This window comes from Meles meles, chromosome 16, assembly GCF_922984935.1.
Source record: "Meles meles chromosome 16, mMelMel3.1 paternal haplotype, whole genome shotgun sequence".
In the NCBI taxonomy this organism is placed as follows: domain Eukaryota; kingdom Metazoa; phylum Chordata; class Mammalia; order Carnivora; family Mustelidae; genus Meles; species Meles meles.
Genome location: NC_060081.1, coordinates 72,386,130 through 72,399,936, shown reverse-complemented (window position 1 = coordinate 72,399,936; position 13,807 = coordinate 72,386,130). Strand labels below are relative to the sequence as shown.

General features: G+C 58.1%; 1 protein-coding gene across 2 annotated transcripts in view; it reads right to left on the bottom strand.

Moving 5' to 3' along the window:
- Positions 1 to 13,807, bottom strand: part of BCAS4 (breast carcinoma amplified sequence 4) — a 56,027-nt gene that overhangs the window by 17,978 nt on the left and 24,242 nt on the right. Inside the window, exons 3-5 of one of the 2 annotated variants that reach the window (XM_045981797.1) lie at positions 12,782 to 12,883; positions 7,991 to 8,125; positions 5,512 to 7,029 (exon numbers count right to left, since the gene is read on the bottom strand). In XM_045981797.1, the coding sequence (XP_045837753.1) occupies positions 6,766 to 7,029; positions 7,991 to 8,125; positions 12,782 to 12,883 (501 nt within the window). In that variant the 3' untranslated portion in view covers positions 5,512 to 6,765. Of the gene's footprint in view, positions 1 to 5,511; positions 7,030 to 7,990; positions 8,126 to 12,781; positions 12,884 to 13,807 lie in introns of those variants that run through there. The other variant, XM_045981798.1, reaches the window with a different exon arrangement.

The window sequence follows — 13,807 nt, the reverse complement described above, 5'->3', positions numbered from 1 at the left end:
TGGCCCGGGCGGTGGAGGCAAGGGCAGCTTCCCAGGTGTGGTAACATTCAACTTGGCCCTGAGCAATGAATCAGCATTACCAGGGAGGGTATTCGAGGCAGGGGACCAGCATGTGCAAGGGGCAGGCTGTCTACCAGCCCCAGGGACGCTGCGGTCACAGAGAGGCTGGGGTGGGCACCGAGGCATGCGCCACCCCCCAGGGAGAAGTTGGAAGGCTCCCACATGGGCTTCAACAAAGGGGCCCCCATGAGATAGAAACCCCTTCTCATGGAAAGGAACGTTCTTCTCAGTCGCCCTCAAAATCTCAACAAGAATGTAATGCTTTAAAAAAAAAATCTGGTTTGCAAACCAGCCTGCCGGGAGCCCTCTGTCCTTCCCCAGCACACATGCCACCAAACATCCGGAGTCCAGCAGATCCATGAACGTGTGAGTATGTAGCTCACGGAGGGCCAGTGTGGTGGGGAGGGCGGGGGGGGGGGGTGCTGGTGAGGAGGGGGGCTGGGGACCGAGCGCCACTCAGCCCTCCATTGTTGCGTTAATATTTGCCATCTGCTCGTGTTGCATTTCCACCGCAAGGGATGACGGGACAGAAGGAGAAGAAGAGGCCAGTTCAGGGCCCTGGAGAAGGAGCCTTGGAGCCTCCTCTGCCTTCTTTGTGTTGGTGCCTGGCTCAGCCTCCACCGCCAGATAAAGCCCCAGCCAAGCCGTGCCTCCTTCCAGAGTCACCCCTCCAGGGGGATTGGGCAGAGGGAGGGGGAGGCGCCCTGGCCAGCCAGAGCCTCCCTCCCTCCCTCCTGCCCTCCCTCCCTCTGCTGGACTGGGTGGGGAGGGAGCTGGGGGTGCACCGAGCGAGCTGGAGGGGAGGAGACACCGAGCCTGGCACTGACTCCTACAGGCCAGCCTGGGCAGGGCTGCTCCGCCCACCGCCTCCATTACCTCCAGGAAAACCCAAGAGGCGGCCCCAAGCTGCAGGGGAGAGGGGCAGGCCCAGACACTCATCCCAGCTCAGCACTGCCTGCAGACCAGGAAATCAGCAGGGAGGCCATCAAGGGCCACGAAAGCCTGAAGAGCATCTGCTGATTAATATTTACTGAACACCTACTATGTGCTCCGCTGGGGTAGGAAACTCAAAGGCCCTGGGGCCAGTACCCAGCAGGGGCAGCTTGGGCCAGATGGTGTCTCAGCAGGGATGTTGCTCAGGAGCCCAGACCTCTGCTTTGTCAACAGAAGACAAGTACAGATGCTTCTGTGAAATGTGGTTTTTAAAGACGGGCAACTCATTCCAGTTACACACACACACACACACACACACACACACACACACATCCCCCAAGCTGGGCAAAGAGCATACTTCAGTAGGGCTGATCGGATCTAAGAATCTTGCGTGCACCACCGTGGCTACTGAGGCAGGGGTCCGGGGCCTTAGAAAGAGAAAGGGGACAGACGCATGGAACAAGGTCCAAGTTGGATCAAATCCTGGCTTTGCCACTGACGCTCGGTGACCGTGGGCAAATATATAGACCCCTCTGAACCTCAGGTTCCTTCCCCACGAACAGGGATAACAACAGCTTGCTCTGGGCTGGTTGTGGGAAGCGGATTCAGGGCGCAGAAGGCCCTTCGTGTATGTGCTCGCTAGAGCTCTAGCAGTTGGGGCTGTAGTAGATATTTTCATGGAAGCTGCAGGCTGGTGGTCGCCGGCTGGGCCTGCGCGGAGAAGGCGAGAAGACACCTCTTCACTCTCCCTGTCTCCAAAGCCTCTAAGGAGGTACGGGCCATCAGCCTGACATCCAGAGCTGGGGAGGATGCTAGACGCAAGGCACCATAGGTTTTCACCACTGTGTTTACCATTTAGAAACATTTGCTGCTGACTTTAGACATCAGAAGGTTCAGGGCGCCTGGGTGGCTCAGTGGGTTAAGCCTCTGCCTTCAGCTTAGGTCATGATCTCAGGGTCCTGGGATGGAGCCCCGCATCTGGCCCTCTGCTCAGCAGGGAGCCTGCTTCCCCCTCTCTCTCTGCCTACTTGTGATTTCTCTCTCTCTGTCAAATAAATAAATAAAATCTTAAAAAAAAAAAGAAGAAGAAGAAGAAGGTTCTTAGAAGACTTTCGAGGTCTAGCTTTCTCTCCAAAACAGGAAAATTGGGTCATCCCAGCAAGAATGTAGTTGAGCGGCCAGACAGTCCGTCCCCCTTTAGGTGGGGTGTGGGCTCTGTAGTCCCCTGCGGGTCCCCCTCACTACTCCTTGCTGCGTCAGGGCGGCGGACATGCTCCCACGCACAGCCGGGCTGCCCCTGGACATCTGTTGGCTGAAGAGGGGGCCAGGCCGGGCTGCAGTCCCCCCACCCCTGGGCAGCCTGGCTCTGTGTGGGTGTCACGACTTGGCCCCGAGTGGTTTTGCTATTAGCCAAAGAGATTTCCTTGGAAAGCATCACACTCTGATCCACCAGAAAATGAATCAAAATGACACCTCCTGAACAAGATGTTTTGGCTCAATGGAAAACAAAACAAACAAATTAGCGGGGCGACTCAGGGCCTCCAGGCACCGGCTCAGAGAAGGAGGCCTGGTGTGGTCCGCAGGACGCCGGGGATGCCCACGGGGTCGTGCAGGGCCTGGGCCCCGAGGACACCCGACATGGTCTCCCATGCCCTTCCCATGCCCTTCCAAGGCCCCGTGGCTCCAGCTGCGTCTCACACTTCCAGTCCCGCACACGTCTAGAAAGATCTCCAGGAGCGAGGGGCCCTCTGCATTGATCTGGGTTGACAGTGTCTGCTCAGGTGGGGTCCCTGGAACCAGAGACTCATCTGGGAGACCTGGGTCCCCCCCCCCCCCCGCCCGAGCCTCTGTTCTCACTTTCGACTGGACAGGGGCCCTGATGCCCAGGGAGGCGAGGACTCTGGCGAGCTCAGGGCACAGCATGCGATGTTTCTAGGCTGAGGACCCTCGCTCCTACCAACTGAACCCGGGAGCTCGGACGGTACCACTCACCCCCCTCGGTTCTCACATGACACTGTTCAGGGCTCAACACAACACGGCCAACCCTGGACACCAGCCCGAGCTAAGGGGAGAGGAGCCTGGTGGTTCTCCAAGCGAAACAGTCTTACCACGTCCCTCACCTGCTATGAACCCGTCCATGGCTCCCCATTGCCCTCAGAATAGCGTAAAACATCCCCGTGTGGCCTGAGACACTGCCTAACCTGGCTGTGATCTCATGTCCCCTAACCGTCCCCTTTGTTCCCTCAGCCAAGCCACACAGCACTTCCTGCCGTGGCCCGGCTCCACGTGCCCTCCCCATCCAGGGCCCTTTTCTCCCAACTTCACCCGGACTTCTTCATCATTCGCGTCCCAGCGAACGTGGCCCTTCCTCGGAGGCCATCCTTGGCTCCCTCAGAGCAAGCCAGGGTCCCCTTTCGAAATGACTATGTACTGAGTTTTCTTAGGATTTGGTCACCGCCTGTATTCTCTCCCATGAGACACAGGCTCTCTGAGGGAAGAGATCACAGTTCTCTCCCAAGGCAAGGCAGGACAGAGTTAAGAAAGTGGGTTCATATCCAGATGCCCAGCTGTGTAACCTTGGGTAAGTTACTGAACCTCTCTGTGCCTTAGTTCGCCTGCCTGTGCAATGGTGATAAAAGCAGCAACCCCACACCCCCACCTTCTGGGGCACTGACCAGCCGAGGACAGCGCGTGCCGCCACAGGCCTGGCTCTGTGTCTCCATCGCCATGATACCCGTGTCCCGCTGAACAATTGGACACTCTGTCCTGGGTCACCCCGTTCATGTCCAGACAGAGCTGGCTTCTCGGGTCTACTGATGCTCAGACTCAGAACCGTCCTTCGGAGAGTTCTGGAGTCTTTCCCTTCCTTTCTATTCCCACTGCCTGGGAGGAGGCCCTCGTCCCCTTGCATCAAACATCAAGCCAGGTTCCTGGCAGGCTGAACGTCCCTGGTCGTACTCCAGTCAGTGAGCCAACAGCTGAGTGGTCTGAGGCTCCCAGAGGCCGGGGGACCTGCCCACGGACACGCAGCTACAATTCGCCAGAGACGGGGCCTGGCTACCGCAAGAGAGGTGTTATGCTTAGCCAAAGGCTGTAAGTTAAACATCTTGGAACATTATAAGGATCAGTGTAACAGTGTAACAGGAGACGCAGCACAGCACGACGCTAGACCATCGTCTCATAAGCACACACACGTGCGTCGGCAGTGAAATCCTACCATGAACCACACACATTCTTGGGCCGGGGGAGGCCTGGGGTGGCCTGGAGTGCCAGCCCTGCCCTCATCTCAGCCTGAGGACAGATGGTCTGCTTCTCGGGCGGCTAGGTCAGAGGTAAAAGGCCTGGGTTTCAGGCGAGCTGGAGATGAGGTGCTGTCCTCAGGCCAGCCCAGGCCGCAGCCGGCACCCTGTTCTGGGTCCCTGGCGCTGGGCTCGGGGGTGGAGGGACCACTTCCTGGCCCTGTTCCTGGGGTGCGGGGAGACCCCGGCCCAGCTGCCCTGCACCCTCCCTGGGCCTCCAGCTACGTCTGCAAAGTGAGGAAGGAGGGAGAGGAGGAGGGTGGAAAGGAGGGAGGGCGGGCTGGCCAAGTTAATAAAAACAAGGACCAGTTTTCTCTCTGTGCCCCCCCCCCCCCAACCTTCCCAGGAGCTTCTGCTCCAGCTCATGGACTAGCAGGAACAGGGAAAACATACCCTGAAAGGCCCCTGCCCAGCTCTAGAGGTGAAGGCTGAGAGCCCTCCCTCCTGGGCCCCACGAGAGTGTCCCCACCCCTCCCCTGACTCCAGAAGGGTCACAGGGGGCAGTGATGGTTGGTGGGATTTCGGGGGAGTGCTATGGCTCATCTTAGAGGGACGGGACCCCTTGCCAGCACTCCCACAGGGCCAAAGGAGACCGAGAGCCCCTGTCTCGTCCTTCACTCCACAGGACCCTCAGGGACTCTTGGGGACCCTTGGAGGGAGTCTAAAGAGGGTGCATGAGGGCAGCAGATGGAATCTGGGGCTGTGAGGGGCAGCTTCCCACTGTGCAGGGGAGGAAGGCCTGTGTGGACTCACTGAGAGGAAGCAGCGGAATCCTGGCTTCGGGGGAACCTACCCCGTACTCTGCGAGAGCCCCCATCTCCCAGACGGCAGTCCCAGGGCCAGAACCGGGCACAGCAAGGGTGCAGGGCCAAGCGGAGCAGGTTACCTGCCCAGAGCCCAGGCCGCACTCATGGATCTGAATCCTGGCTTCCCGACTTTCTGGGTGGACAAGCTATTTGAGTCTTTCTGCCTCAGTTTCCTCCTCCGTAAAATCGGGACAGGGACAGACCTACCTCCCGGGGGCGGGGGGGGACATCTGGTGCCTGCAGAGTCAGGGCCCCAACACGAGCTGTGACGACCACTGTGCTCGAAGGGCTCCTCCGGCTCACACCCTCGGTGCAGCTGCACCCCTGGACATCCTTGGGTCTGCACACACTCGCGTGCACACACCAACGGGCACCACCTGCCCCAGACAAAGCCCTCCTGGGGCCAAGCTGCACGCGCTGGGTTGCTGAATGACTCACCACCCCTGGCTGGAATGTACTTCCTGGAACAAGTCACCGCAGGTAAGCCTGGGGGGCCCCCCTCCCCGCCGACTGGTAGACAAGAGAGGGCGCAGGTCCCAGCAGGCCCAGCCACATCCACATGGGATCCTGCTGCAGGAGTGGGCAGGGGAACCCCAGTTTCAGAGGCCTGCGGGCCCGAGTTCCAACCCCAGTGCTGAGTTCAGATACGTGACTCTCCGTCTCTGAGCCTCAGTCTCCACATCTAAATGGGGACCTTAGTGCCAACCACATGGGGAAAACCGCCGATCACAGAAAAAGACTGGAAAGTGCAACGACCAAGAGCCCAACAGAACCCACTATGAGAAGACTTGCTGGAGGCCACGGGCAGTCCTCTGATTTTCCCCCCGATGAGCTTCTGAACATCGGTGGGCAGAGCACTGCGTGACTGGGTGGGTTCCTGTTTACCAAGGAACAGTCACCACCGCTCAAGGGAGAGGAGGACAGAGAAGCAGCTCCGGACTTCGTCATTGTTGGATGACAGAAGGTAGCCTTTGGCTGGAGATGGGGCAATCCCAGAGGGCTTCTCAGAGGAGGTGGTGTTAACTTAGGCTCTAAAGGATTAATAGGAGTTTCAAGACCATGAGCTCTGCGAGGCCACTGTCTGGTTGTTACGGGCCTTGCGCGGGTGACTCACCTGGAGGCAGGCAAGTGAGCAGCACATGCCTCAGGCAGGTGTAAGACAAGATGGAGCAATGGGGTCCCGGCAGGGACTAGACAGGGAAGCCCCCAGTCAAGTATCCCAATTCACACCATTGAAATAACATTGCCTGGCCAAAGGGAACGGAGTACACCAGCTAAATGCCGTCCGCGGGCTGCGAGAGCGTAGCCGCTGAAACCTTCCGAACTTCTACTGCACCTCCTCTCCGGTCGGAATCACGGTCATGGCCAGTGCACGTGACGGCTGGGAGAGGTAAATGAATCCACACCCACGAAATGCCTAGAGCAGCGGCTGGAACATGGTCAACAAAGTGGAGATGTGCAGGCAGGCAGAGGGTCAGAGGAGCGGAGGGGGGATCCCCCCCCAAGGCAGACCCCAGGAACAGTGAGAGACCCCGCTGAAGGGCAGGACAGGGCAGCTGGCTGAGCAGTGAAGGGCAAGGCCTCAGAGATGGGTCAACCAGGGTCCAATCCTGCCTTGTCACACCGGGCTGTGTGGCCTCCCACAAGTCCCTTTCCCTCCCAGAGCCTCAGTCTCCCCATCTGTAAAGCGGGGGGTGATGATAAAGGTCCTTCCTCCAGAGACTGGTCTGAGAACGAGGTGCCCCAGAAACCAGCAGACGGAGCACTTGGAAGAGACCTGACAGGAACCATGTGACAATGACCGGCCGCGGCTTTGGGTGGGGCTTCTCAGACTCGGCCCTACTCAGGTGCACAGCTAGAGCATCCTCTGGCGTGAGGGGTCTTCCTGGACGGTGCAGAGTGTTTAACGGCACCCCTGGGTTCTTTCTTTCCTAAAAAAGATTTCCTTATTTATTTGAGAGAGAATGAGAGCGTGTATACAGGGAGAAGCAGGCTCCCCGCTGAGCAGGGAGCCTGATGCGAGGCTCAATCCTGAGACACTGGGATCATGACCCGAGCCGAAGGCGGACAATTAACAGACTCAGCCACTGAGGCGTCCCATCGCCTCTGGTTTTTACCCAGTAGATGCCAGCAGCCCCCCCACCCCACATCCAGCTCACAACCAAAATTATCTCCAGACACTGCCCAGTGTCGCCTGGACTGGGAGGCCAGCCGATAACAAGTGGCAAAGACAGATGTGTCTTAAACACTGAAGATCTCCACTGCAGAGTCAGTCTGGCCTCAGTCTTCCCACCGGTGAAAGGGGTACAATGATAATTTCTTTGGGGTTGTAGGGAGGATCCCAGGGAAGCAGAGATGTGGAGGGAAGAGACCTTTGCAAGGTACGAAGGGCCACGAGCAGACTGGCCCTCCCTGTCCCCAGCCCTCCCCGTCCCCAGCCCTCTGCCACCTCGGCCCCTCTGGTCTGCTGGAGGCTAACTTGTGCCTTCAAGAGAAGGACCCACCCTGAGTTCTGAATGTCACCCTGAGCCTGTCCTTAGGGGTATAAAGACAGGACAGGAGGGCAGGGGTTGTCCCTGCTCACTGCGGTAATCCCGGAAGGACCACAGTGCTCAGCATACAGCAGGCGCTCAATGGTGGATGAATAAGCGCGTGGTCACGGCACTGAAGCTCAAAGCTCAGGGCAAGAAGAGGTACTAAAGGGAGGGACAGAGACACTCCAGCCCGCCAGCCCGCCCCCTGCCCGCCCTGGGTCAGCACTCCCTCAGCCAGCCTTCCAGACGCCCAGTTTCCTGTCTCTGGAAGTGAGATGTGCCCTTTGAACTCCCACTTCCTGAGCCCCCCTCCCCACTCTGGGGCCGGGGAGGAGGCGGGCGGTGGGGAGATACTCACGCTCCTGAAGGAGGGGAGCCCCGCGGAGCCCAGCCACCTCCGCAGAGCCTGCGGGAAGGCCCCGTGGTCCCGCTCGGCCCGAAGCACGTGGGCCTCCAGGAAGGAGACGTGGTGCCCAACCATCTTGACGAAGGCCTGGCAGAGAGAAGGGAGACCCGGGATGCCGCAGCTGCCACGGACTGGGGCATGGTCCTGGCCACGCGGTCCCAGCCTGTGGAGAGGCCAGGCCCTCCCTCGCGGTGGCCTGCGGGCTCCTGAGGAGGTCACCCAGGGCCCGCTCGGCGGGGGACATCCTCAGACACCCTGACTGTAGCAGTAACGGCTCCACGGGAGGCCCGGCCACCTCTGCTGCGTCCTCTCACCTTCTTCCCATGGGGACCCTAGTTTCAGCCTCTGTTTCATAGCGGAGGGACACTGAGGCTCAGAGAGATCGGGTCGCCTGGCCAAATAAGTGGCCGAGAGGGGACTCGGGGCACATCCCCCAGATTGCAAAGCCCTCTGTATTAGAAACGAGTTTTAGAAATTTCCAAAATGCTCACTTTCAGAGTTGATGGCTTTCAGAGTCTCACACTCAGAGGCCGCACGGGGCAGGCAGGAGACTGGCAGGTGAAGGAGGGCGGAGAGGAGGCCAAGACGGCCCAGAAAGCCGGGTCCAGGCCCACGGGGGCCACTCCATGCAGGGCCTCTGACACAAAATTCCCAGTTGCAAAAGAGAGAGATGGAGAGGGAGGGAGAGGAGTCTGGGGTCAGACTTTGTGGATTAGAATCTAGGTTCCGCCACTTACTAATTGTGAGCCTTCTGGCAACTTCGTTAATTTCTACAAGTCTCCATTTCCTTATCCCTGAGACGATGCTCATATCGCCGTCCTGACTACGAACAATAACAACCTTGCTAAGCAGTTAGGTGATCAGCAACACTGAGCTCAAGAAATGTCCAGGTTCGGGGTGCCTGGGTGGCTCAGTGGTTAAGGCCTCTGCCTTCAGTTCGGGTCATGATCTCAGGTTCCTGGGATCGAGCCCCGCATCGGGCTCTCTACTCAGCAGGAAGCCTGCTTCTCCCTTTCTCTCTCCCTGCCTCTCTACCTACTTGTGATCTCCGTCTGTCAAATAAATAAATAAAATCTCAAAGAAAAAAAGAAATGGCCAGGTTCGCTTTGGAAAAAAAAATTGATTTTATGAAAAGTCTCCCATTTTAATCCACGCTAGTAATAAATTCACAATTAAAAAAAATAATACTGTGTAGGCCCAGAAAAATTCAACCCACTCATCTGCCTCCTTTTTTTGGTCTCTCTGCATGCCTTTCTCTACACTGAGCACACATACATGTCTGTGTTCACATATGTGTGTATCTAAGTGTGTTCGTGCGGGTGCCGGTGTCTGCGTGTGCATGTGTTCACGTGTGTGGACGTGTTTGTGTGCTGCGTGCATACACGGCTAAGGCCACCGAAGGTAGCGACTCCAGAGCTGTGTCAGAAGAGCCTCACCTCTGTGGGCCTCCCTTGAACCACAGAGGACTGGAAGAGAGTTTCTCTCACCAGGAAGAAGGAGGAGGACATCTCAGGGCTGGGCCCTACGAGGGAGACTCCCTTCAGTAGAAGAAAGCTCATGGCCCCCAAGGTCTACCAGGAGCCCACCATCCCCAGCCCTGCCCTCTCCTCCTCCTGCACACCAGGCACACAGGCCTCCCTTGGCTTCCCTGAAAACGCAGGCCCCACGCGCCACAGGGCCCTTCCACCCACTCTCTCCAGGCTGGGCCCTGCTTGCTTTCTGTCCTTGGTGGTGTGAACACCGCCCCTCTCTCAGGCCCTGGCCTGACCGTCCCCTCCACAGAAAGGCCTGCCCTCACTGCCTCATCTACCACAGCCCCCGGCACTCTGGAGACCCCCAGTGTCCCTGTCTTCTCAGCCCTCTTGAGCCTCCGAACTTCCTGTCTGCTGATTCATAACCCGCCTGCCTCTAGCATGTGGGTCCTGAAAGGTCGGGTGTGGAGTCTGTGCTGTTCACGAGGCCAACCCCGGAGGCCGGTCGGCCTGCAGGGGCTCCGCTGGATGGTGGGGGCACGGTGGGGGGGAGCACGTGCAAACGAGGGCATCCTGAGCTGTGGCACGGCTGCCACCCAGGCTGCTGGCGGGGCCAGAGCTGAAAGGTCCAATGAGCCTCACGAGATCTGGAGATCTGGGGGGGACAGGAGACAAGGGGTCCCGGGGCCAGGGAGCTGCCCCCCGCCCCAGTTGAGGGGCATCGGCTTATGAAACCCAGCACAGAGTCCCATGGTGTCTGTCCTCGCTATCCTCCCCGTGGTGACGCCAATCTGGTGGGGAGCGTGAGGGGACACCAAGGAATGCACGTTCCTGAGGCTGAAGGACCCGCCGGCCAGGGAGAGGCCCGACTCAGGCTCCGGCACAGGCGGGGCAGGGGCAGCAGGAGGGCGACCGCTTCGTGACATTGGTCTGGGGGCTGCACCTTGGGAGTAGGAGGGACACTTACTTCGTCTTTTCTAGGATGAAAATGTGTAACTTTTATTATCAGGAGGGAGGGAAGAAGGGAAGAAGGGGCCCCCCCGTTTCTGAACATACCGGTAAGTACTGGATGGGTGTAAATACTGCTGACAAAAGGCCCGGCTTCAGACCAGGGCGCTGGCCAGCGGGAGAGCCAACACTGGGCACAGGGGAGCAGTTGGGAGATGGCTGCGCTCCCCAACTCTGCCGTCTCCCAGCTGTGTGACGGTGGGCAAACCACCTCACCTCTCTGTGCCTCCCTGCTTCCTCTCCCAAATGGGACCAGTAACAGGGCTTGGCTCCCGGGGCTGCTGGCCGAGAGAGAACCTTCTCTCCGGGAAAGCACTTGGGGTTCCTGATTCGCAGCAGGTGCCCTGTATGGACTCGTTTTTAATACTAAACCTGAGAAAGGCCCCAGTGCCTGCCTGAGGGGTCACCCTGTGGTCCCCAAGTCCCTCCCGGTAGGTGGCACTGATCTGAGGGTGGTCCTGAGCTCCCTGGAAGGCCCTGATGGCCCCCCCAGCCCCCTGACAGCCAGGGGTCCGCGGCCAACTGGGCAGAACGGCGAGCAGACGTCCCAGACAGACTCCACTCTCGGCCGGTGCCAACAACCAGCAGAACAGTGGTGGTCCTCACCGAGCACCTGAATGTCCCCCCAGAGAGGTCCACGTCCTCATCCCCTGAACCTGTGAATAGATCACCTTATAGGGAAAGAGGGACTTCGCGGAAGGGATGAAGGATCCTGAAATGCGGAGGAGATGCTGGCTTGTCCAGGTGGACCCATGTTGTTACAGGGTCCTTGTCAGAGGGAAGCCAGAGGGGCGGAGTAAGAGAGTCTGGAAGGAGCTACGCGTGGGGCAGAAGGAGAGGCAGAGGCTGTGGGCCGAGGAACGCAGGCTGCCTCTGGAAGGTGGAGAAGGCCAGGACACGGAGGCTCCCCGGAGCCTCCAAAAGGAACCAGCCCTGCTGACAGCCCAGTGTTAGCCTGTAAGACCCATTCTGGGTTTCCAGCCTCGGGAGGATCGTAAGCTACAAATCCGTGTTGTGTTAAGCCCTTAAGTTTGTGGTTTTCTGTTACTGTTACAGCAGTCCTTTGAGGTCAGGTCTCTCCTGCTGGAGCAGGGCCAAGGACGGCACCTGTCTGTCTCACTGGGAGAGCCCCTCAGTGGCACACAGTAGGTCCTCAGTGTTAGTGGACTGAAAGCCACGGAAAGAGCCAGGCCAGCCTGAGCAGGAGAGAACCAGGGAGGGCTTCAAATCTTCACATTTTCTTTCCTCTGTCAAACATGTGGAATAAAATTCAAATGAATCAGCTATTCCAAGGGCAAAGTTTTAATTATATTCCTGCCTCATCCTCTGCTGACAAGAAGTTTAACTCTCTGCTAACCCCAGTGCAGACTGCCACGTTCCTTTCCTCCATGGCTGGAGGGGGGGCTCCCATCCCCTCTGTCCAGGTGACCACGATTAAGTGGCAAGCTCCTCCCAGCCTCCCGGGTTCTTCCCTGTGTAAGGATCCAGGAACCCAGGCGGAGCAGCCCAGGACGATGAAGAGCCTGGGCTCCAGCGGATGCCAGCAAAAGTCTCAGCTTCAAGGCATCAGTGGGGGAAACACCAGGAACGTGGCTTCCCTCTTGGAGTTTATGCTCCCTCTGGGAGATGGGACAGGGATGGTGCGACTTGGTAATGCAGCAAGGAGAAAAAGGAGATACCCTGAGGCTTAGCCTGGGGCTTCCACAAAGAAGACGTGGGTGAGGTAAGTCAGCAGTGAGGCAACAGGGCATGGTGGGGACTGCGGTCGGCTGCAGGGCACCAGCCCCACCTGAGGGGCAGCTGCCCTTAGCTCCACGAAAACACAGCCCACGGCTTGGAAACGTTCTGCTTCTCAATGTGGGTCATCCTCATAGGGGAGTTTATGTGTGTAAAAATTCACTGAGCCATACACTTACGATGTGTACACTTTATGTATTTATACCTCAAGAAATAACCCTCGAGATTAAAATATTTAAAGTATTTAAAGAAATGTGGGCTAAGTGCTAGTCAAGCTTTGACTTTACAAAAGCAGCTTAAAAGTCAGATTTTTATTTTAAAAAGTACCCTGATTTTTAAGCAGGGTAATTCATATAAATGTGTGTTTGTTGTATTTCTAAAAATACCACGTAAATGCAGACTCTCTTTTGCCACCAAGCCCCTGCACTGACACTCTTGAGGCCAGATCAGCGTTTCGGAAGACAGGACAAAAGACCCAGGATGAGCCCACGGATCTCACAAAGAAAGCTCCCGGTCCCGAACCCACCTCAAGCTGGTTCACTTTGGCATAGATGCCACGCATTTCTGTCACTTTGGCCTGAAGGAGCGGGATGTTTTCCTCCAAGATCTGTGAAGTGTCGCTCCTGATCTGCAAGGAACAAGACAGCTCATCAGGCCCCTTGCCCGGGTACCCCAGGCTCCTGCCCGCCTCTCCGCCCACCCAGGGTCTGTCGAGACCTGGCGGGTTGCCAAGTCGCCGAGCGGTGTCCTGCCTGGGGATGGGCTCGGGAACTGCCCAGACTCCCAGGTGGAGGCCAAGCCCACCGCCTCTCAGGCCCCAGACCTACCCAGCTGTTACTTGGAACCACCAGTTGGTTCCCCCACAAACACCTGACAATACCAGTGGCCGACGGAAGGGCCCCGTTTTCCAAACCACTCAGCCGGAGCCAATGGAAAGAAGCCGAGTCTCTCCTCGGAACCCAAGCTGACCGTTGTCACTGCACTGAAATTAATGGTACTAAGTTGATCGCAATTACTGACGGCCGTGAACAACACGAATGGAAACCGCAGCTCTCGTGGATCCAAGGGCGCCGTGTCTGTCCACGCCGCGCCGAGCCTCCCCCACACACAGCATCTCATGTTGCTTCTGCTTGGAAGGGCTCCAAAAGTGCCTATGACCTTTACAAAGCCACATGCTTCCCTTGATCCCCGAAATCAGACACCTAGGCCTCAATTTTCTTCAAGAGCCAAAGGACCAAGCCTAACCCCTCGGCGTGTGAGATAGAGAGAGAGAGACAGAGACCATCACCATGTTAGCATCTCCTTTCGGAGCAGGAGGCAGCGAGGCTCGCTCTCAGATGCTAGGGAGCATCGGGATCCCCTGCGGGAGACCCGCCCAGTGTGGATTTCCAGGCCCCTCCCCATCTGGGATCAGCTGGGAATGTGTTTTCAGGCAAGTTCCAAAGCCGCGCTGGAGTCGGGGTGTGGCGGGGACCGTGGGAGAACACCAGCTAGGACGCTATGAGCGGGACGCAGGGCTCAGCCTGGTGTGTGAGTTCGGGTCTACCCACCA